This window comes from Oncorhynchus masou, chromosome 2, assembly GCF_036934945.1.
Source record: "Oncorhynchus masou masou isolate Uvic2021 chromosome 2, UVic_Omas_1.1, whole genome shotgun sequence".
Taxonomy (NCBI): Eukaryota; Metazoa; Chordata; class Actinopteri; order Salmoniformes; family Salmonidae; genus Oncorhynchus; species Oncorhynchus masou.
The window spans coordinates 38224151-38247375 of NC_088213.1; the positions used below are offsets into that span (position 1 = coordinate 38224151).

The following is a 23225-nucleotide window of genomic DNA, read 5'->3' on the forward strand; positions in this document are numbered from 1 at the left end:
CTTGTGCTGAGCAACTGGAAAGAGTCGACCAAGCCCCCACCGTCGCCCCTCCCGCAAGGCTTGGCATGGCGCCACAGCGGCATGCAGCTGGCCTCCCTCCACCTGCCAATAAACCGATATATTTAATAAGAATTTTCCATGCACCATTACAAATGGGAAACATCACGGTTTTATTTAGACTCTTAAAATATCCACCTTCAGCAGCTGCCGTCCAAAAAGACATTAATTAGCTGAGGAAAAATGGGGGGCTGTGATTTAAATGATCCCGTCTCAGAGAGCCCTGAGAGATCCTGCCTGGGGATAGGGGTGTCACAAGAACACTACCAGAAAGTCACCCACACTATCTGTTTTCTGTTTATCCTAATCGCTTTATTCTCCAGTTTCCTGTGTGCCCATGATGATATTTACAGTATGCCAGTGATCTCACAATGCCAAGAAATGGTCATAAAGTAGGAACGTGCCGGGTCACTGATAGGAAAGCGCTAACATTTAGTTCTAATACTCTACTTGTGCACTCTTCAGCAGTCACTCAGTCTTTGTTTGATTTTTAGAAAAGTGAGTTTCTTCAATATTTCTTGACTTAGACAAGGGCTTGTGCTTTCATCTCAGTGGTTCATGTCTCCCATGATGATGCATGTTTTCATATTTAGGCATATTGTACAAAAGTAGGTATTTATTGTTTTTAAACAAACAGTTCATACAAAATTGTATACTCCCACTATACATTTCCTCAAAAGGCACAGGTAATCATCAATAACACAATCAAAAACTTCAAGGCTTTTAAATTTCAAGTATTTTTGGCAGCATGCGATAACTTTTCTCTCTTTTTTTGTCAAACAACTACTTCATATATCAAATATATGACATAAGAACGTCTTTGGACACAGTCCATTGTGCTTATTTCATGAGCTTGAAATGTCAGAGACCAAAAACATAGAGTAGTCAGAGCTCCGTGTCACTAATAGCAGTCTTTCTCCAGTGCGTTGTGAGGGCACTGCAGTCTGATGTTAGTAGAACCAAACGTAGCCTAGGCAAGTAGGCAACAGGTTCAGAGTGGGCAGCACAGGCAGTAAATGGCATCAGGACTGTGGGCAGCAGCCAGACTCTTCATGCTTGGAGAGCAGAGATATCCTGGAGAAGGTTTTGGAGCAGCTCTTGCACTGGTATTTCTTGATGTCAGAGTGTGTCTGCAGGTGTGCTCGGAGATTGGAGCGGTCAGCAAACGCCCGGCTGCAGTGTGGGCAGGAGAAGGGCTTCTCACCTGAAAAAGGGAATTGATAAACTCAGAGCCCTAGTGGGTAACTGAATATGGGATAGTGTGAAGTCAAGCTCAATTCATGAAACAGGTGAATAAAGGTGAAAAGTGTTGCCAGCTGTACATTACTGTCCATACCTGTATGTGTGCGAATGTGTCCCTGGAGCAGCCAAGGCCTGGAGAAGGCCTTCCCACAGAGCTTGCAGACGCAGGGCAGTGTGTGTGTTCGAATGTGCATCTTCAGAGCTCCCAGACTCACGTACTCCTTGTCACAGTACTTGCAGCTGAAGTACTTGTGACACTGCCACTCACAGTGCAACTGCCTGTGCTTGGCCAGCCCAGAGAAGGTGAAGTAGGCTTTGTGGCAGTCGAAGCATTCAAAGCGCTCCTGACTAACACTAGAGTGAACAAGGCCCATGAGGGGATTAGGCATGCTGCCCCTCTCCTCCAGGTGTCTGAAGTCCTTTGAGAGCAGGAAGGTCTGGGGTTCCATGGTTCCCAGGGGCTCAAGTCCGGAGTGTGAGTCTCTTAGCAGATTGTTGTGAGACACTGACAGGGGGTAGAGGATTTCCTGTGTTGAGCTATGCCGTGACAAGCTGGTGTCCCTTGAAGGAAGCCTGTCTACCTGTGGAAAGTGCATGGAGGCTGGTGTGGGGATGAGACTTGGCCCTGGCAGCCAACCCTCCAGGGGCTGAGGAGTGCTGGGGATGTAACAGGCTACCTCAGGCTGGACCAGGCTGGTGTAGAGATCTGTAATGACACAAACACCATTTTATGTTAAAACTGTTTTACAAGTACACTCAAATGTTGTAATAATGCTCTATTGGAATAATTAGGTTGAATTCAATAAGTTAAAACATATAGTTAAATATGACATTAATTTACAATATTAGGAGCAGTCTCAAAGTAACAGAGGGACTGTATTGTGCATATCGATTTGCATAACATCCAAAGTTCCAATGCATTCACATAGCATAGCCAACTGGCACGGTTCTAATTTCCTTACAACAAAAATAATCATAATCATAATCTGATTTTAGTCACATATATTTTATTTTCCTCTCTAATGGTCATCTTTGACAGTTCAATACGGGAGGGTGGGAGGCTAGCTCGCTTTAAGGGGTGAATTGGAACAAAAACACAGACTTAAGGCACATTTTGGGGTAAAAGGAGCCTAGGAGGGCACTACATTAGCCTCTTGAACGCGTTTAATAGGACCCTTCAGATCCCATGAGGGACTAATAATAAACTCTTCTTTTGTGTGACAGATTTTGCACCTGCTAAACTCCAAAAACGCATTTGTCCTATCCTCTTCCAAGGTATCAGTTAAATCCATCATTATTTACTTTCCTATAACTAACATAATTTTAGACTATGCTCTTATCATATTGTTTGAGTTATAGGCCTACTGTGTTCAATTACACACGGTAAGAATAAAATGGGCGATGAATGGACTAAAATAAATACAATTATATGTTTGTTTTTTTCTGAAATAATGCAACTTATAGCCAACAGACAAAATAGCAAAGGTATTCACATTGGTATTTTACTGTAGATGAGAATATACAACACAACGATAGAAACATATAATTGAAGTCGATTAAATAAATTAACTGTACCGTCTGCTTTTGAATCCAGAATTCCATAGTTTGGCTTCTTATTAGTGAGATGTTTCTTCACCAGAAACGACCTTGGCATCTTTATCATATAGCTCTGAGTTATTGATGAGTCTGCAGCGCCGCAATAATGTGACAAGTGAGTGCTAGTAGGATGACCTGTTGAATAAATAGCTCTTGGAGGCTGTCTTTTGCCTTGCATTCTTCAGTGGAGTGGAGAGTCAGGTGCAGGGGTCGCTAAAAATTTGCATACACACCCTGTCGGACCAATTAGAATGAAAGGACAAGTGTACCGGGGCGGACCTCTGCGTCGATCAGCATACCCCAACAAAACAGGTGCATAGCAAAACACTATACAGTGGTCTGCAAGCCCGTAGACAGGCGATCTGAATTTGCCCTGCCTGACTGGCTTTATTAGTTTAAAAAAATATCGGCCTACCGGTATTTCATTCTCTATATTTTCTTTATACTACAGACGTTCGCACTATCACATGGTATAGCAAAAATGGCCAAATAAATGTTTTTCCTGTTGGTTGAACTAGCCGTCAAAAACATTATTCACCCCCATCCTAAAAATGTGCTCAAAGTCCAGACCTATGATTAGGCCAACTATAGGTGTTTATTTGAATGAATGAATGCACTTTTGTATCCTATGCTTACTTGTATAGAAAGACAAATTTGAAGTGTTTCGAGAGAGGTTCCTCCTCTATTATTCTCAGTTTCTTTCCATGTCTCATTTGAAAGCTTAGGAAACAAAGCGCATTCCCAGGCCTGTCATTTTCCATTCCGTGAAGTGTGTCCTATTGAAGCAGCCGAACTACCGGTCAAGGAGGGGAGGTCATTGGTGTGGAGGACTGAAAGCTTTTTTTTACGATGGTGTGTAACTATTCACTTCCTTGAGAAGTTCATTGTGTAGAAAAACAAATTAAGAATATACTGACCTTAACCACCTACTTCTAAAGTGTAAGACAAAACAAATATTTTTATTTAACATGTTTAAAAATAGCGTATGTAAGCAATAATGTGGTATATGGTCAATGGCTAAGGGGTTCTTATGCACAACGAGTGCCTGGATACAGGCAATATACCACAAACGCCCGAGGTGCCTTATTGCTATTATTTAATTTATTTTATTTTTATTTCACCTTTATTTAACCAGGTAGGCAAGTTGAGAACAAGTTCTCATTTACAATTGCGACCTGGCCAAGATAAAGCAAAGCAGTTCGACACATACAACAACACAGAGTTACACATGGAGTAAAACAAAGACAGTCAATAATACAGTAGAAACAAGTCTATATACGATGTGAGCAAATGAGGTGAGATAAGCGAGGTACAGGCAAAAAAAAGGCCATGGTGGCAAAGTAAATACAATATAGCAAGTAAAACACTGGAATAGTAGATTTGCAGTGGAAGAATGTGCAAAGTAGAAATAAAAATAATGGGGTGAAAAATAAATAAATACAGTAGGGAAAGAGGTAGTTGTTTGGGCTAAATTATAGATGGGTGATGTACAGGTGCAGTAATCTGGGAGCTGCTCTGACAGCTGGTGCTTAAAGCTAGTGAGGGAGATAAGTGTTTTCAGTTTCAGAGATTTTTGTAGTTCGTTCCAGTCATTGGCAGCAGAGAACTGGAAGGAGAGGCAGCCAAAAAAAGAATTGCTTTTGGGGGTGACCAGAGAGATAAACCTGCTGGAGCGCGTGCTACAGGTGGGTGATGCTATGGTGACCAGCGAGCTGAGATAAGGGGGGACTTTACCTAGCAGCATCTTGTAGATGACCTGGAGCCAGTGGGTTTGGCGACGAGTATGAAGCGAGGGCCAGCCAACGAGAGCGTACAGGTCGCAACGGTGGGTAGTATATGGGGCTTTGGTGTCAGAACGGATGGCACTGTGATAGACTGCATCCAATTTGTTGAGTAGGGTATTGGAGGCTATTTTGTAAATGACATCGCCAAAGTCGAGGATCGGTAGGATGGTCAGTTTTACAAGGGTATGTTTGGCAGCATGAGTGAAGGATGCTTTGTTGCAAAATAGAGATGTTTGATGTGGGTCTGGAAGGAGAGTTTACAGTCTAACCAGACACCTAGGTATTTGTAGTTGTCTACGTATTCTAAGTCAGAGCCGTCCAGAGTAGTGATGTTGGACAGGCGGGCAGGTGCAGGCAGTGATCGGTTGAAGAGCATGCATTTAGTTTTACTTGTATTTAAGAGTAATTGGAGGCCACGGAAGGAGAGTTGTATGGCATTGACGCTTGCCTGGAGGGTTGTTAACACAGTGTCCAAAGAAGGGCTGGAAGTATACAGAATGGTGTCTTCTGCATAGAGGTGGATTAGAGACTCACCAGCAGCAAGAGCGACATCATTGATGCATACAGAGAAGAGAGTCAGTCCAAGAATTTAACCCTGTGGCACCTTCATAGAGACTGCCAGAGGTGCGGACAACAGACCTTCCGATTTGACACACTGAACTCTATCAGAGAAGTAGTTGGTGAACCAGGCGAGGCAATCATTTGAGAAACCAAGGCTGTCGAGTCTGCCGATGAGGATGTGGTGATTGACGAAAGCCTTGGCCAGATCAATGAATACGGATGCATAGTAATGTTTCCTATTGATGGCGGTTAAGATATTGTTTAGGACCTTGAGCGTGGCTGAGGTGCACCCATGACTAGCTCTGAAACCAGATTGCATAGCAGAGAGGGTATGGTGAGATTCGAAATGTTCGGTAATCTGTTTGTTGACTTGGCTTTCGAAGACCTTTGAAATGCAGGCTAGGATAGATATTAGTCTGTCACAGTTTGGGTCAAGAGTGTCCCCCCTTTGAAGAGGGGGATGACCGCAGCTGCTTTCCAATCTTTGGGAATCTCAGACGACACGAAAGAGGTTGAACTGGCTAGTAATAGGGGTGGCAACAATCTCAGCAGATAATTTTAGAAAGAAAGGATCCAGATTGTCTAGCCCGGCTGATTTGTAGGGGTCCAGATTTTGCAGCTCTTTCAGAACATCAGCTGACTGGATTTGGGAGGAGAAATGGGGAAGCCTTGGGCGACTTGCTGTGGGGGGTGCAGTGCTGTTGACCGGGGTAGGGGTAGCCAGGTGGAAAGCATGGCCAGCCGTAGAAAAATGCTGATTGAAATTCTCAATTATAATGGATTTATCAGTGGTGACAGTGTTTCCTATCTTCAGTGCAGTGGGCTTCTGGGAGGAGGTGTTCTTATTCTCCATGGACTTTAGTGTCCCAGAACTTTTTTGAGTTAGTGTTGCAGGAAGCAAATTTCTGCTTGAAAAAGCTAACCTTGGCATTTCTAACTGCCTGTGTATATTGGTTTCTAGCTTCCCTGAAAAGCTGCATATCACGGGGGCTGTTCGATGCTAATGCAGAACGCCATAGGATGTTTTTGTGTTGGTTAAGGGCAGTCAGGTCTGGGGAGAACCAAGGGCTATATCTGTTCCTGGTTCTAAATTTCTTGAATGGGGCATGCTTATTTAAGATGGTTAGGAAGGCAATTTAAAAAAATAACCAGGCATCCTCTACTGATGGGATGAGATCAATATCCTTCCAGGATACCCCGGCCAGGTCGATTAGAAAGGCCTGCTCGCTGAAGTGTTTGAGGGAGCGTTTGACAGTGATGAGTGGAGGTTGTTTGACCGCTGACCCATTACGGATGCAGGCAATGAGGCAGTGATCGCTGAGATCTTGGTTGAAGACAGCAGAGGTGTATTTAGAGGGCAAATTGGTTTGGATTATATCTATGAGGGTGCCCGTGTTTACGGCTTTGGGGAGGTACCTGATAAGTTCATTGCTCATTTGTGTGAGATTGAGGGCATCAAGCTTAGATTGTAGGATGGCTGGGGTGTTAAGCATGTTCCAGTTTAGGTCGCCTAGCAGCACGAGCTCTGAAGATAAATGGGGGGCAATCGGTTCACATATGGCATTCAGAGCACAGCTGGGGGCAGAGGGTGGTCTATAGCAGGCGGCAACAGTGAGAGACTTGTTTTTAGAGAGGTGGATTTTTAAAAGTAGAAGTTCAAATTGTTTGGGTACAGACCTGGATAGTAGGACAGAACTCTGCAGGCTATCTCTGCAGTAGATTGCAACACCGCCCCCTTTGGCAGTTCTATCTTGTTTATAAACTGGTTACCAACGTAATTAGAGCAGTGAAAATACATATGGTCTTACCTGTGGTATACAGTCTGATAGACCATGGCTGTCAGCCAATCAGCATTCAGGGCTGGAACCACCCAGTTTCTAATGGAGATTATAGGCTACTTTAGCCACAGATTCTTGTACATGTGATTCTAGACAAACTGGGTGGTTCAAGCCCTGCTGATTGGTTGATCAAATCAATTTATAAAGCCCCTCTTACATCAGCTGATATCTCATAGTGCTGTACAGAAACCCAGCCTAAAACGCCAAACGGCAATCAATGCAGGTGTAGAAGCATGGTGGCTCGGAAAAACTCCCTAGAAAGCAACCTAGAGTGGAACCAGGCTATGAGGGGTGGCCAGTCCTCTTCTGGCTGTGCCAGGTGGAGATAACAGAACATGGCCAAGATGCTCAAATGTTCATAGAAGTCAAATAATAATCACAGTGGTTGTCGAGGGTGCAACAGGTCAGCATCTCGGGAGTGAATGTCAGTTGGCTTTTCATAGCCGATCATTAAGAGTATCTCTGATAGCCATAGTATATCAGTCCGTATACCACAGGCATGACAAAATATTAATTACATTTGTAACCAGTTTGTAATAGCAGTTAGGCACCTCTGGGGTTTGTGGTATATGGCTAGTATAACACGGTTAAGGGCTGTGTCCAGGCACTCCGCGTTGCATTGTGCTCAACAGCCCTTAGCCAGGGTATATTATTGCTTAAATATAACTTGTACAATCTGTTCTGCGGAACAAGGAAATGCCATCATTCATTGACCCAGACCTGTTTCATTCAATCATTGCCATCTAGTGCCTCATCTGTGAATGAATAATTCAGCTCAAATAAAAAAAACGGACATGTAATTTATTTAATAACACTATTCACATGGCCATCAATGTACCAAAGGGTTATCCTTTATAAAAAACAGAATTCACAAGTGTGCTTCTTCAGAAGCAAATACAAAGAAAAAAATTAACATTTAATATGATTAAAATGAAAAGGACTACAAACACCCAAACTTACATGTTTTAAAAAGCATTTGAGCTTGATAATTCATCTCAGTTAACAAAAAAAATCCTAAGGCTGATTTGGATTTCAAGTAACTTACATTTCATGCCAAAGTATAGTCTTTATAGAAACGTTATGATACGACACCAACATGGAAGCAAGAACCAGCAAACAATGCATATTAAATTCAAGTACAATCTGGGGTTGTTAAGAGTCCATTAGAAAGCACTGCTGAATTGTGTAAAATCCATGTCAACATCCTGCCAGTGCAGAGCCAAGAGTGTGCCACCCTCCCCATGCTGAAGACGAGCATTGAAGACAGTTCTCTAAAATGTTCCCACATCTGCACAAATCAAACTGTAAATGTGCCCGAAACACACAAGGGGAAATATAAAGTAAGAAAGTGTCTACAGCCTACAGACCCAAGTGTGGAGAACCAGACACTTTCCAAGCAGAAAGGTTGAGAAGCTGACTGACTTCTCAATCCTCTCCTCCTCCGTACATGTCAGACAGCTTCTTGAAGCGCGGGCCCCACTGTTGAAGGAGGTCGTAGTCCTGGTCGTCTCCTGAGCTGGAGGAGTTGAGGGAGCTGAGGGAGCCGGCCTCAGAGCCACCTCCTTCATAGTCAAACACCAGGAGGGAGTCGTAGGGAGGAGCAGTGGGGTCGTTGTCAGCTGCCTTCAGGTTCTGGTCAACAGAAAGATTACATTTTACCACCTTGGTGAATATACAGCACAAATTCTAAACAAGCATAAACTGACATTATCCATGTCAAGTCCAGTTACTTGAATGACAAATCATCCCCAGAAGACATTGATATGATCTTAACTGTGCATTCCACTCACATTATTAATCAGTTCAAGACTTTACTCACATCATCAATGAAGTTGCCAATGTCGGCTGGGTTGGCGGGTCGTGGGCGATACTCTGGCCGGGCCATGGTTGGAGCGATGTCATTACGGAAAACATCAGGACGGTTATCCAGACCTCTGTGCAGAACACTCAAGTCGAAATCCTGAAGGTGGAAAGATGTACAGACACGCATTATATTACAAGATCATGCTGTATATAGATTATCCTACTGTATTATTGATGGTGTGTTTGTTTATTCCATGTGTAACTCTGTGTTGCATGTCAAACTGCTTTGCTTTATCTTGGCCAAGTCGCAGTTGCAAATCTAGAGTCTAGTGGGCTTGTTCTGAGCTAGGCTGCAGTCCAAACACACACCCTAACCCCTCAGCTCTCAAATTAAGTGGACACTTCTGATGACATCTCACGAGTGTACACCTGCAGGGCATGACATCATCACTCGTTCATCCCACCATGGTGTTTTCAGCCACCGGTAGTTTTATAGCACTACAGTCAATTATGAGTGTACTCATTAAATATAGAATTATTCATATACACCTACTGTATGAAAGCTAGCAAATTAATTAGATAACTAACATTAGGCTGTCTAGCTGGAACTGGAAAATGTTTTATTTCTACAATTTCCAAAAGATAGCAAAACTAAAAAAAAACATTTACGAGACGTGTTTGAGTCATCGTTTGCATTAGTAGCACAATTTCTAACTTATTTGCATTCGTTTTTACTTAGTTGTAGGTTGACTTCTCCATTGATATTGTTTAAGTGTTTTCTTAGCAGATGTACAATCGTCACAAATTGAATGATGGGGAGTTTCAGGCCCCGGAGAGAACATAATTATACACTCGCAAACACGACTAAAAACAAGGGCTGAGGGGCTTACATTGCAAACTTCTAGTCATTTGAACCGCCCTCCAAGACGGCGACGGGGATTACCCCAAGGGCATAAGGCGAAGGTAAGTGGACGAGGGTGTGTCTTAGAAGTCTGAAACGCAGCTCTAGTCTGCTCTTCCCTCACCTGGTCATCCTCGCCACCTCCCTCCTCGTCGTAGTAGTAGATGTTGTCCCTGACATCGTCCTCCTGCAGCAGAGGCTCCTTCTTTTCACCACCTCTCTTCCTCAGGAACATGAGCAGCAGAAGAGACAACACTGGAGCACAACAAACACACAGGGCCTTAATACACAATGACGTGCAAGTGTGTTATCTACATATGTAGGCTTCAAGGACAGCAATGACCAAACACTTTAGTGCCGGGTTAAACAAATGAACTTACATAGGAGTAGTAAAATGGCTCCTAGAATTCCCAGAATGCTAGAGAGGCCGAAGCCTGCTACAGCTTTATCGATGCACTGGACATCAGCTCCTTTGCAGTCACACACAGAGGCCTGGATGGTGCTCTCCTGGTGCAGGCCCTGGATGTCAGACACTCTCAGGACAACCGTGTAATCTCCACTGTCCAACACAGTCTTCAGTGTCAGGATAATGCCCGTTTCTGAAATGGAAAACGTTAACATTTAACGTCAAACAACGCAATTGTTTTAAAGGGGGGGGGGGGTAGTACAGTAGTTCTGGGAAAAATCAACGCATACTTGTGTCATTCATTCTGGCAGTCCAGTTCGAAAGGGACGACCCCTGAAGCTGTACTGTGTATGGAGCAGCGAAGCCCGCTCCGTCTTTATCAGTGATTGACAGCAGCTGTGGGGAGGACTCCTTGTTGCAGACCTTAATCATCCTCTCGTCGATGGTTGGAGGGTTGTCATTCACATCCTCCAGCTCTATGATAAGGGTGCCAGTGCCAGTTGCTGGGATTTCATCTGCAAATCCAAATTAGAGCACTGTCACTCAAAGTCAAGTTTAGGTTGTGGTCATCTTCTAAACTTGAAATGTTGTTAATATTAGAGAAAGGGCTAATTGAAATACCGTTGTCAGTGCCCAGAACAACAACAGAGTATTTGTTGTCTTGGACAAAAGTAGATTCTCTGTCCATGAGGCTCTTGACTTTGATCAGCCCAGTGTCTTTGTCGATACTGAGCCATCCAGCAAGATCATTGCGTATCTTGTATCTGTGTAGTAAATGTACAAAAATTAATATATGCATTGCTTACAACTTGTTGAGTTGTCAAAAAAGTATCCTCTTCAAATCTTACAAAAAATATAATAAATTGTAAATGAAGTTGTAATCTTACGTGACTTTCTGATTCCTTGCAGTGTCTGGGTCTGTGGCTGTGTACAGAACCAGGTCACTGTTAACAGTGAGGTCCTCAGGTTTTTTGATCATCTTCTCCACTGGACTAAAGACTGGAGCTTCATTCACATCCTCCACATTCACTATAACAGTGGCAGTGGAGGTGGGCAGGGGGACGGCAAATGGGACTTCATTTGCCACAGTGACCAGCAGAGTGTACTTGTTGTTCTTCTCAAAGTCAAGCGGCTGTAATGAAACAGAAAAGCCCATCAGAATAGGAATCCTTCAGACATTATAGAATCGGGATAATGGTGTTTATATCTACAAGCATACACTCCCCTACATATTTATTTGGACAGTGTAGCCCGAACTTAATTTGGCTCTATACTCCAGCATTTTAGATCAAATGTTTCATATGAAGCAACGGTACATAACAGGTATTTTCATAAATATCCATTTATAAATGAAAGGACTATGTATCTAGTCACCCCCATTTGGACAAATTCAATGTATTAAAAGTAGTCAAAAGTTTAGTATTTGGTTTCATATTCCTAGCACGCAATGACCACATCAAGCTTGCGGCTACAAACTTCCTGGACGCATTTTCAATTTGTTTTCAGATTGTTGTGCCCAATAGAAATTAATGGTATATAAGAATCACTTATTGTAAATAGGAATATGCTTCTGATGCATTTTACATTGATGTGGATGCTACCATGATTATGGATAATCCTGAATGAATTGTGAATAATGAGTAGTGAGAGAGATCATACCCCCCAAAACATGCCAACCTCTCACCATTACCAATAAAAATGTTTTGGGGGTATTATACTTATCCCTCGAACTCACTCATCGTGATTCAAGAGTCATTCATGATTATCCATAATAAATGGTGGCATCCACATGAATAGAGGTGTTTAGAAACATTATTATTTACAATAAAAGAGACTCCAAAATGACAACACATTATTTACCGACGCATTTTTGTGTTTGCAAACATTGCTGTATGAGAGCGATACGCACATGTTGGCGATACGCACATGTTGGCGATACGCACATGTTGCTTGTAGTGTCCATGTAGACCTTAAAATCATCCTCTCGTCCATGGTTGGAGGGTTGTGCATTTCACACTACTTTTGTATTATAATTGGATTTTAAGCCTCTCATGAATGTGCTGCTTAATGTAATGTTTCTGTCATTAGTGAATTTGTCCAAATACTTAAGACACCTTCAAAATAGGGGGACTAGAAACAAAGTACTTTAATTTCTAAACTGTATAAAAAAAAATATATTTAACTAGGCAAGACAGTTCAGCACAAATTCTTATTTACCATGATGGCCTACCAAAGGCAAAAGGCCTCCTGCGGGGGCGATATGTATGAAAATACTAAAAAAAAAAGTGATTGTGTACTGTCGCCTCATATGAAACATTGAATCTCAAATTAAAAAAATGTATAGAGCCAAATTAAATTTCAGCTTCACTGTCAAAATAAATTATTAAGGGGAGTGCAAATTGCTTCCTACAGGATACCATTCTAGAGTAGAAGCTAAAAAGCTAGTGACAGGCTGCTTCTGCTACACCTCCAAAGTAGCAGCTCAAATACATTTAAAGGAGAGGATTTCAACATACCTTTGCTGTCGTGATGATGCCTTCCAGCTTGCTAGGGCCTGTGCTCACATTGAAAAGGCCTTGAGGGTCCCCGTCAACTATCTTGAAGGTGGTGGCCCAGGCAGAGGAGTGAGGATCATCCCCATCAGTCACTGGCATTTTCACCACCAAGGCATCCACTTTATTCTCTGGGACTGACACAGTGTACTGCAAAGGAGAGAAGCATGATTATAAAGCAACAAAGGGCAATTCCATTACGCGTTTAACACGGTTTTAAGGCTTCAATTTGAAATGTTGTCTTCACAAATGTGCTTACCGAAGGCGTCACAAACTGTGGCGCATTGTCATTGCTGTCCGTTACTGTAATGATGGCTTTGCCAAAGCTGGTAAGGCCATTTCCTTCCAAATCGGCAGCTTGGATTTCCAAAGTATATTTAAGAATATTCTGAAACAAATTAAGTAGTAAACTAAATCACAAACGTAACGCATGTAGAATGTACACAATGAATAAATGATCAACAAGACTACCGATTTGAAAAGAGACCAACCTCTCTGTCCAACCCAGCTGCGTTAACCCGAATCATTCCGGTCACAGGGTTGATGACAAACATGTTGGGGCTTGGTAGTGAAGGCTCCTGTTTGAGAATGGTGTATCTGACATCAGAATGGGCAGAGCCCTCCTCATCAGCATCAGTGGCTGTTACCTGCATGACCTCATCACCTGAACAGAGTGAAAAAAATTGCAGAATCGTCCTAGCATTATTTTCCTTAAACATCACATCATTAAGTATTGTAAATACTGAGTGTGTGTATGATCATACCTGGTTTTGATGCCTCAGGGACTGTTCCCGTAAATGGATTTTGGGTAAATACAGGTTTGTTGTCATTCAGGTCGATGACTTCCACAATGATATCCATGGGTGCCTCAGCCTTACCTGCACCCACTGCAACAGCATGGGCTAGGAGCTACAGAGAGGAGTAACAAATAGTTTAAAACTACATATAAATCAGTTTTCAATTAAGTCAAGGGAAGAAAATTAGGATACACAAAACGCACAACGTATTTGTCTTTTTTCTCCCTGTCCAAAGGCTGGGTCACATAGAGAAACCCCGAGTTTTTGTCCACAGTGAAGAGTCCCACAGGAGGTTGGTCAGCCCCAGGACCAGTGATGCTGTACAGGATCTTCACCTCCTTATCATTGTTGGACCTGATCTGGTTTACAAGGATGATAAAGTTCACGTCAATTACAAAATGTCCAACACTGATATTGGAGTAATGTAAGAACAATCCTTAACCTACAAGACACTTACCTGCACCATATGTTTTGGGAAGGGGCCTCTGCCATTCTCTGGGAAGTTGATGGGAGGAATGACCCAGTCCCTCTTCCTTCTTTTCAGACCTCCTGAAGACTTGGGGAAGTTCAGAACAGGCAGAGACAGACTTGTTCCGGGCTGTGGAATTGAAACAAAAACCATGAAATATCAAGTCTATGGTTTGGTTTACAAGCAATAAAATAAAACAAATATTTTTTACAAAAACTGCCAGCAAATGTCATCAATTGACCTGAAAAAAAAAAAAAAACATTTCAATGCCCATCTATCCACTAGAGGACAGTATAGTCAATGTTATATGACCAGTCATATACCTGGGGCTGGGTGGTCATCTCATGGTGATGGCCATGTCTGGCCTCATGCAGCACTCTGACTGGAACCGTGATCTTCTTGCCCTTGGACTGGGTAGAGACATAAAACTCCTTATGTCCATTATGCAGAGTCACCCCCCTCTTCAGTTTCAGCGTCCCGTCGCCATCTACTTTGAAGCGTGAATCCTCGGAGTGAAAGAGAAAGCTGGTGCGGCTGGTGCAGTCATCAAAAACCACTGAAAAGGTGGTCAGAAGATATTTTTAAAATTATCACAACCATAATTTGTATGTGGTTGTGATTCAACAATGAGTATATTTAAAGCACTGTTGCTTTAATCTCAAATTTATAACAAAAAGCCCTATATTCCATCAGTACTTTCTAGATACATTTACTGAGTGAGTCTGGTGGCAGTTTATGAATGGAATACTGTTCATAGCAACAAAGCAGTAAATGGCCTTCTAAAAAAACCAAACTAGGCCTAAATCACCTCATGAGCACAATTCTGATCTGCTGCAAAGACATTGTACAAATAATAAGCCCTGCAGAATGTAAAAATCTCCATCATGTCTGACTTGCAAAGGAGTAAATTGACCCATATCCTCATGTAACGAACATTACATGTATAACTAGTACTGTGCAACTTAGAACAATATACAATGTACCAGGTAGAGATGAAGCGGTCATTGTATACAAGTGGTCTACCATAATCATCCTGTGTGGACAGAGAAAGAGCAGAGTTGACAGGCCCTGGGTTAAGACTCAGGGACAGGTGGGCAGCAGCCCCTGGTTTCACATTACTACTTCTAAACATCCTGAGGCATAGACCGAGCTCTACAAAAGAGGTCTGAGTCACTCAGGTGTGAGTGGCTCATTATGCCCCTATTATGTTAACAAAATAGTATTTAAGGACCTACAATTCTGTTTTCCCCCCTCACATCTTTCTGTAGTTTTCATTTAGGCCTAGACTGCCCATAAAACATATCCATTTAGAACCCTAATGAACTAGCAAGATGTTATGCCGAAACTCTGTAATTACACAAAAACAAGAAAAGGTGGGGTTGAGAAGTAAAACTGAATTGTAGTATGCCACAGTACACACTTCTGCTTATCCTATTGATAGTTAGGTACTAGAGAATCAGGTAGGTAGAGGTACAGCAACTACCACTCTTTAGGCCAGAAGGTGGTTGTCAACAGTCTTGAACAAATTAAAGAAAGCTGTAGGTGGTAAAGATCAAGTGCAGAGCAATAAATAATCAGGCCACCTGTCACAAAAACATTTGTTTTACAACTAGCGGTCTCGTCATTGCTGGTAAATCAGGCCTAACACTGTTGTCGTCTGCAAACTCGATTCTGCTGTTGGAGACGTGTGTGGCCACATAGTCATGGGTGAACAGGAAGTACAGGAGGGGGCTATAGTCATGGGTGAACAGGAAGTACAGGAGGGGGCTAAGTGGAGATCATCATGACGCAACGCTCCAGTCGCATTTCTAGTGCATACGGATGACATGTCTTTTTCCCCCTGCCAATTTGATAAACCATTCTATATTAAAACTAATTGTACATATTAGTAAAGACAATATTAAATTGAGAATAATCTGATGGGTGAAAATATGATCACTTGAGAGAACAACATGTGCAGCCTGAGAAGCTATTTTTTGCAACTTTTTAAAATAATGAATAGCCTTTAGTCACATCAGGGGTCACTTTAGATTTCAGAAACTTGCATTTTCAAAACTCAGACCATCAAAACAAAACCTTTTTTTTGCTCCAATAGACTGAGCATGGGGCGTGCAACTATAGTTTTCATTCACACAAAAGTGTCACGAGACAGAAAATTGCTTCATTTTGAACAGATGACAGAAGTTCAACAATATTTGGCTAGCAGCCATATAAGTAAATGAGCTTACAATGAAAAAGCAAGGACTTTTGGGCAAAAACGATGCACTGCCATCATATATTTCAAATGCATCACAGAAAGAATGCAGCCAGCTACATTTCTTAATGTTTTGCTTGAAATTAATCTTGCATTTTACCAGAGAAAAGTAGGTTTCACTGAGAAAAGTAGCTACACAGGCGGACCCCATTTTCCTCCAGAACAGACTGAATTGTTTGGGGCATTCTACAAGGTGTCGGAAACATTCCACAGGGATGTTGGTCCATACTGACGCAAAGGCATCACACAGGTGCTGCAGATTGGACGGCAGTATATTCATGCTGGCAACAGCCCATTCCATCTCATCCCAAAGATGTTCTATTGGGTTGAGGTCTGGGGACTGTGCAGGCGACGCAAGTAAACTGAGCTCTCTCATGTTCCATGGTTGTGGCCCGCCTGTTTGTCAAGAACGGTGCAAACTATCAACGAACTGTTTGACCCACAGGACTGCAGCTGACTGATGTTTATCGTACTAATCTCGTAAACACGTGTGTGCGTGTGAAAAGCCCAGGAGGGTGGCCGCTTCTGAGATACGGTGTACCTGACACCGACAATCTTACCATGCTCAGTCGCTTAGGTTACTAGTTTTGCCCTTTCTAACGTCCAATCGAACAGTAACTGAATGCCTCAATGTCCGTATGCCTGCTTTATATAGCAAGCCACAGCCCCATGACTGTCTGTAGCAGGTGAGTGTATTCGGGACACGGGACTTAAGCACATCTTCTCCGCTAAATTAACTAGCCTACAGCCTATAATGGCATGGCGCATAGTCAGATAACATTACCGTAGGCTGACTTATTCTGTAATACATTTTCTTCATATCATAATGCCTAAAATAAAATCATGGATTTATTGTGGTGTGTATTAAATAGATTTATTACACTTTAAAAATGTATATGTTCCAAAGGCGCTAGGGATGTTAATGGCTACTGTTATTGTTAGCCACTTGAAATACATTTGACTGGTCATTCTTAATTTGTATAATTTAGAGGAATTATACTGAACAAAAATATTAAGAGCAACTGTTAAAGTATTGGTTTCATGAGCTGAAATAAGAGTCCAGAAATTTTACATAGACAAAAAAAGCTAATTTCATTCAAATTCCACACAAATTTGTTTACATCCCTGTTAGTGAGGAATTCTCCTTTGCCAAGATAATCCATCCACCTGACAGGCGTGGCATATCAAGAAGTGGATTAATCAGCATGATCATTACACAAGTGCACCTTGTGCTGGGGACAATAGAAGTCCACTAAAATGTGACGTTGCGTAACAACCCAATGCCACAGATGTCTCAAGTTGAGAGTGTGCAATTGGCATGCTGACTGGAGGAATGTCCACCAGAGCTGTTGGCAGTGAATTGAATGTTAATTTCTCGTCCATAAGCCGCCTACAATATAATTTTAGAGGATTTGGCAGTACGTCTAACTTGCTTCACAACCGCAGACCACGTGTAACCATGCCAGCCCATGACCGCAACATCCGGCTTCTTCATCTGCAGGATCGTCTTGAGACCAGCCACCAGGATAGTTGATGAAACTGTGGGTTTGCACAACTGAAGAATTTCTGCACAAATTGTCAGAAACCATCTCAGATTAGCTTATCTATCCTTCAAAGTAGCACAGTGGTCTAAGGCACTGCGTAGTAGTTGCTAGCTATGCCACTGTAGATCATGGTTCGAGTCCAGGCTCTGTTGCAGCCGGCCACAACCGGGAGACCCATGGGGCAGAACACAATTGGCCCAGCGTCGCCCGGGTTAGGGGAGGGTTTGGCCGGCAGAGATGTCCTTGTTCAATCGCGCACTAGCGACTACTGGGGCGGGCTGGGCGCAGTGCACGCTGACACGGTCGCCAGGTTTACGGTGTTTCCGCCGACACATTGGTGCGGCTGGTTTCCGGGTTAAGTGGGCACTGTCAAGAAGCAGTCCGGCTTGGTTGGGTTGTGTTTCGGAGGACGCACAGCTCTAGACCGTCGCCTCTCCCCAATCTGTATGGGAATTGCAGCAATGAGACAAGACTAACTACCAATTGGATACCACAAAATAGGGGGAAAAGTTGTAAAACAATGTTTTAAAGTACACATTTGGGGGGGGGGGGTAATTATTTAAAGTAAAAAAGAATATATACAAATTCAAAAAGAGAAGCGCACCTGTGTGCTCATGGCCCTCACTGGGGTCTTGACCTGACTGCAGTTCGCATTGTAACCGACTTCAGTGGGCAAATGCTCACCTTCGATGGCCGCTGTCACGCTGGAAAAGTGTTCTCTTCACGGATGAATCCCGGTTTCAACTGTACCGGACAGTTGGCAGGCCGTGTGTATGGCATCATGTGGACGAGCAGTACAGTTCAACATTGTAAACAGAGTGCCCCATGGTGGCGGTGGGGTTATGTATGGGCAGGCATAAGCTACAGACAAACACAATTGCGTTTTATCGATGGAAATTTGAAGGCACAGAGATACTGTGACAAGATCCTGAAGCTCCTAGTCGTGTCATTCATCCGCCGCCATCACATGTTTCAGCATGATAACGCACGACCCCATGTCCCAAGGATCTGTACACAATTCCTGAATGCTGAAAATGTCCCAGTTCTTCGATGGCCAACATACTCAGACATGTCACCCATTGAACATGTATGGGATGCTCTGGGTCGAGGTGTACGACAGCTTGTTCCAGTTCCCGCCAATGTCGCACAGCCAGTGAAGAAGAGTGGGACAACATTCCAAAGGCCACAATCAACAGCCTGATCATCTCTATGTGAAGGAGATGTCACACGCTGCATGACACAAATGGTGGTCACACCTAGATACAGACTGGTTTTCTGATCCACTCCCCTACCTTCTTAGGTATCTATAACCAGATGCATATCTGAGATCCATAGATTAGGGACTATTTAAAAAATGTTTTAACTAGGCGAGTCAGTTAAAAACAACTTATTTACAATGAAGGCCTACCCCGGGCCAAACCCTAATCCGGACGATTCTGGGTCAATTGTGCGCTTCCCGATGGGACTCCCGGTTGTGATACAGCCTGGAACCAAACCAGGGTCTATAGTGACTCCTCTAGCACTGAGTTGCAGTGCCTTAAACCGCTGTGCCACTAGGGAGCCCCTAATGAATTTATTTATTTTGACTGATTTCCTAATATGAACTGAAAAAAAAAATCTTTGAAATTGTTACATGTTGCATTTCTATTCTGTTCAGTGTAAATTGTTGCAGATGTTTTTATTTCATTAGTCGTCATGCATCTTATTTATTACACATGCACAGCATAGAGCCGAGTTTGAGAGGAAATATCACCTGTCAGAAGACAGCAACACAGATGCATTCTGCTAGTCACTGCGCAACAATTATAAATGCAATTGTGTGATAAAAACATGATTTTGGTGGCCACGATTAATAAGAGGATCCCAGCTTTCTATTGCCTTTGCAGCCAAGTGTATAGAAAAGGTAGGCAGGCTATCACATGTCTCAACCACTTTGCAATATGAGCTGGAGGCTGTAGGCCTATGCATTTTAATACTGATGTTTGAAACACAAACATTTTACTCCATATTATGGGGCATGTCTTACCTTGCTTCAAAGCAGCCTCGCCAAAATTCCACCTTAGAAACGTGGAGGCAATTATTTTATATAGACTTCCTCATATGCAATTGAAACCAGCATTTCTCTCCTGTTTTATTGGTTTTCATATACTTTCTTTCATTGTCGAGAAGCCAAAAGGCACAATTTTAGTTATATTAGTGAACCCATCCTAGTTGTTGCATCTTTAGAATCCCACTTTAAAATTTAGAGATGATCTCGGTCCCATATGGAACCACACTTAAGAACTAAATTGAGAACAGCACTTAGTTGCATGAAAATATCAGCCTAACAATTTCATGATCCCACAGGCCTAGCTATACCCGCATAATATTGCCCAACAATAGCAAGACACTGACGTCAATCTTATGGGTTAGGAGTGAAACTAGATTGGATTCCTGACCTTGCCACAACATGTAGATGAAAGTACCAAACTTTCTGTATCATAAGAGACAAGTGTAGATTATACTGAGAGTCTGTAGAGGTCTTCCCGTAACATATCCCAAAGGGAGGAGGAATAGTTGTAAAGCAATGACTAAGACTACCTCCTTATTACTGTAATATTGGGTACTAATCATGGAACATGATCATGGGAAAAAAGTTGCTACAAAAGGGATTTGTCATTTCCTATTGATATTACAAATGAATAACGCATATGCTGTCCGTTGCCGTGAATGACAATCAATGTCAGAAGTCACTCAGAGGAATCTAGGCCAGCCTAATGGTTGTTCCAGGAAGTCTAACCAGTTTTACTCTACTGATCAGAACTTGTGCCTACACGCCCAGTTATGCTACATTACAGGTAGTTTGTCTCATCAATTAATTCACCCTGTCTAGTGAACCGTTTTACAAAGACAAAAACAGCCTTCAATTAAGTCACAACTTGATGAAAACATAATTAAAAGCCATAATACAAAACTAGCCTACTAAATTGGTCACACAATTGAGAGCGACACGTTGCTTTCTTAGCAAAGGAAAGCAAAGGCGTGAAAAATCCATCCATTAGCCCCAATGCTAGACAGACAACACACCACAATGCTATCGTAAACAAACGAACACTGCCAAAACAGTGGAAGGTCAGTGCCATGCCATATTTGCAAAGTAATGGTTTGTCTGTACAATGTAGAACGGTGGCAGTTTGATTAGGAATCAGGGGAGACCAACCCATATCTTGAAACACAAAATACTTCCAATTGAACAATGGATAAACATTTATCAACGTGTACTGAAATATTCAAAGCAGAAACTAACATGTAATCTGAAGTGATGACACCCATTAAAAAAAATGTTGGGTCTTATGCAGCATTCAAAACTGTGACTCGGGGAAAAAATGCCGGTCAAATCACGACGCCATTGATCTTCAGGTCTGAGCTCTTGAAAGAGACCCGAGTTGGAATTCTTTGTTGGATGACAGTTCAAAATGTTTTTCAGTCGGAGTTCATTTTTCCCCGAGTTCCCAGTTGTTTTGAACGCGGCGTTATACATGTTTTGCGCGGTCATATGCTAAGAGCGTTTAAGCTACCATTAAATTAGTTCTTACCTTTTCCTAGTCTCCGGCCACTTTGTAAGTGATTTCTTTCTACTTTGAAAATGTACATTTCTGAATTGAAACCCGGTATACATTTTGACTCCTCCGACGTCCCTGGATTGAAAGCCTTACAAAAAAAAAGGAAAAAGCAAATAACTTCAGTTTTATTATATATAAATCAACTACACAAGGTCATGAAAACAATATTCACCAGATTACCTTATAAATGCTATTATACTATCATAATTACCACTAATTACTATTGTTGTTGACGTTCTACAAATACCACAGCACCCTACTGCGAAAAGTGGAACAAGTATAAATAAATAAAAGCTAAGAATAATACAAAACAAATATCCGGGTGCGTTAACGTTAAATAATCGACCAACGCTGGCTAAAACAAATATACCCAACAAATCATGAAAAATTAATCAGTTAAATAAGACCAGTAACGTTAGGCTGAATCAGTATCTGTAAGTTAGTGTTCCCAGGTAAATGGCGTAGCCTACATTGCATGTTACTTTCAGAGTAGAAACAAAAAAATCTTACCTGGAGAAACAATGTTAATACCCCCAACTCCACGAACCAAAAGGCCCCCATTTGTTTTGAATAATTTCAGAATTGTCGTTCCACCAACAGTAAAAAGTAATCAGTTTACGCGTAGATGGGGGGGAAAAGTCTCTCCTTGTTCAAATGTGTGCTCTCTTGATTGTCGGTTAAATTGGAGGAATGAGTTTCAGCAGGTAGTTTCTGGTGAGTGCCGTGTGCAGGCAGGTGACCTCGCCCATACGCTCGCTCCAAGTATGGTCATGGAGGAGAACGGCTCCTTATACCTGCACCTATGAAACACAAGTAAATTGTCATTATCCAGAAACCCACAGCAGGGTCCTATGTGCCAAATTATTTCACAATAATTTGAGAATTCCGATCGAGAGGAGAAGCACTGATGAGGAAGAGTGGGTTCAGGATCACACACGGATGTCAGTCATTCCATTTCATGATCAAAATAGTTTCAAACAAAACACAGTCAGCAAGAGTTGTCTATATTTGTCAAAAGCTATAATTTGTCAAAATAAACTTTACATTTTAACAAATTACTGATAAATACATATATTAATCATGGTAAAAAAACATATACCATTACTCCATTTAGCCTAGTCGAAATAAATGCTGTAGATATTCTTCACCATATGTTTCCTCAGCTTGTAGTAAAGTCTGTGTGCCAATGTGAGAGACCCTGTGATATCCTTCCACTACCACTTCTCTCAAAGGAAACATTACTTTAGCTAGTTTGACCACAGACTGCATGATCCCAAAGCCTGTCCAGTTGGGGAACGAGACACTTTATTAAAAACAACTCAATTTCATAAAACCATTATAGTACTTAAATACTATTTATGTTGAGCTCACTTTTACTCCTCAACACTCATACTGCTGTAGTTTACATGGCTGCCCTACACAACTGAGCTAAACATAATCACAATGAGTAGCTGAAACATCTCCAGTCAGCATAACATATCAGTACAAAAATGATGTATTGTAGATAGGCTTTACTCCGCTACCTGAGGTTTTCTGTGGACCTGATTGGCTACAAATACAGGAATAATTGCAGCAGGAAGTCCTCCATGCATCCTCTTATCACATCTCCATCATCCTCACCCTAGACATGGTGGCAGATCAACATTACAGACCCTGCTTGCTTTGGATTCCCAGCAGCCTTGTGAAGCAATGGTTGAATGACGTGAGTTGACTCATACGTCTATGGTGTCACCTTGTAGAACTAAATACGTCCTATAGACCTAGCCTTTAGTAGTAAGTAACCTATATAATAGCAATTAAATTATTAAGATATGGAGAG

At 42.2% G+C, this 23225-nt stretch overlaps 2 protein-coding genes across 2 annotated transcripts; both read right to left on the reverse strand.

Moving 5' to 3' along the window:
• Positions 1 to 1065: 1065 nt before the first annotated feature.
• On the reverse strand, positions 1066 to 3018 carry snai3 (snail family zinc finger 3). The gene is made up of 3 exons (XM_064923316.1): positions 2875 to 3018; positions 1394 to 2005; positions 1066 to 1261 (listed from the first exon to the last, which is right to left on the reverse strand). The coding sequence occupies exons 1-3, from the start codon at positions 2960 to 2962 to the stop codon at positions 1080 to 1082; spliced, it is 882 nt and encodes a 293-aa protein (XP_064779388.1). The 5' UTR covers positions 2963 to 3018; the 3' UTR covers positions 1066 to 1079.
• Positions 3019 to 7865: 4847 nt separating this feature from the next.
• LOC135504470 (B-cadherin-like) lies at positions 7866 to 22206 on the reverse strand. Its single transcript, XM_064923103.1, has 16 exons — positions 21917 to 22206; positions 21380 to 21494; positions 14330 to 14562; positions 13995 to 14135; positions 13741 to 13896; positions 13505 to 13649; positions 13232 to 13404; positions 13000 to 13128; positions 12705 to 12890; positions 11076 to 11320; positions 10810 to 10952; positions 10479 to 10703; positions 10163 to 10381; positions 9907 to 10037; positions 8898 to 9038; positions 7866 to 8710 (listed from the first exon to the last, which is right to left on the reverse strand). Exons 1-16 carry the CDS (start codon positions 21965 to 21967, stop codon positions 8504 to 8506), a joined length of 2640 nt encoding a protein of 879 aa, XP_064779175.1. The 5' UTR covers positions 21968 to 22206; the 3' UTR covers positions 7866 to 8503.
• Positions 22207 to 23225: the final 1019 nt, after the last annotated feature.

What these genes read in the sequence shown, in the direction of transcription:
- snai3 (XM_064923316.1), bottom strand. Translation starts at nt 2,962, where the DNA reads ATGATAAAGATGCCAAGGTCGTTTCTGGTGAAGAAACATCTCACTAAT. An exon ending in TCTGGATTCAAAAGCAGACG is followed by an intron (nt 2,006 to 2,874) that starts GTACAGTTAATT and finishes GTGTCATTACAG; the next exon opens with ATCTCTACACCAGCCTGGTC. An exon ending in ACACATTCGCACACATACAG is followed by an intron (nt 1,262 to 1,393) that starts GTATGGACAGTA and finishes TCCCTTTTTCAG; the next exon opens with GTGAGAAGCCCTTCTCCTGC.
- LOC135504470 (XM_064923103.1), bottom strand. Translation starts at nt 21,967, where the DNA reads ATGGGGGCCTTTTGGTTCGTGGAGTTGGGGGTATTAACATTGTTTCTC. An exon ending in TCCCAAAACATATGGTGCAG is followed by an intron (nt 13,897 to 13,994) that starts GTAAGTGTCTTG and finishes CTTGTAAACCAG; the next exon opens with ATCAGGTCCAACAATGATAA. An exon ending in GAGGTGGCGAGGATGACCAG is followed by an intron (nt 9,039 to 9,906) that starts GTGAGGGAAGAG and finishes TTCCACCTTCAG; the next exon opens with GATTTCGACTTGAGTGTTCT.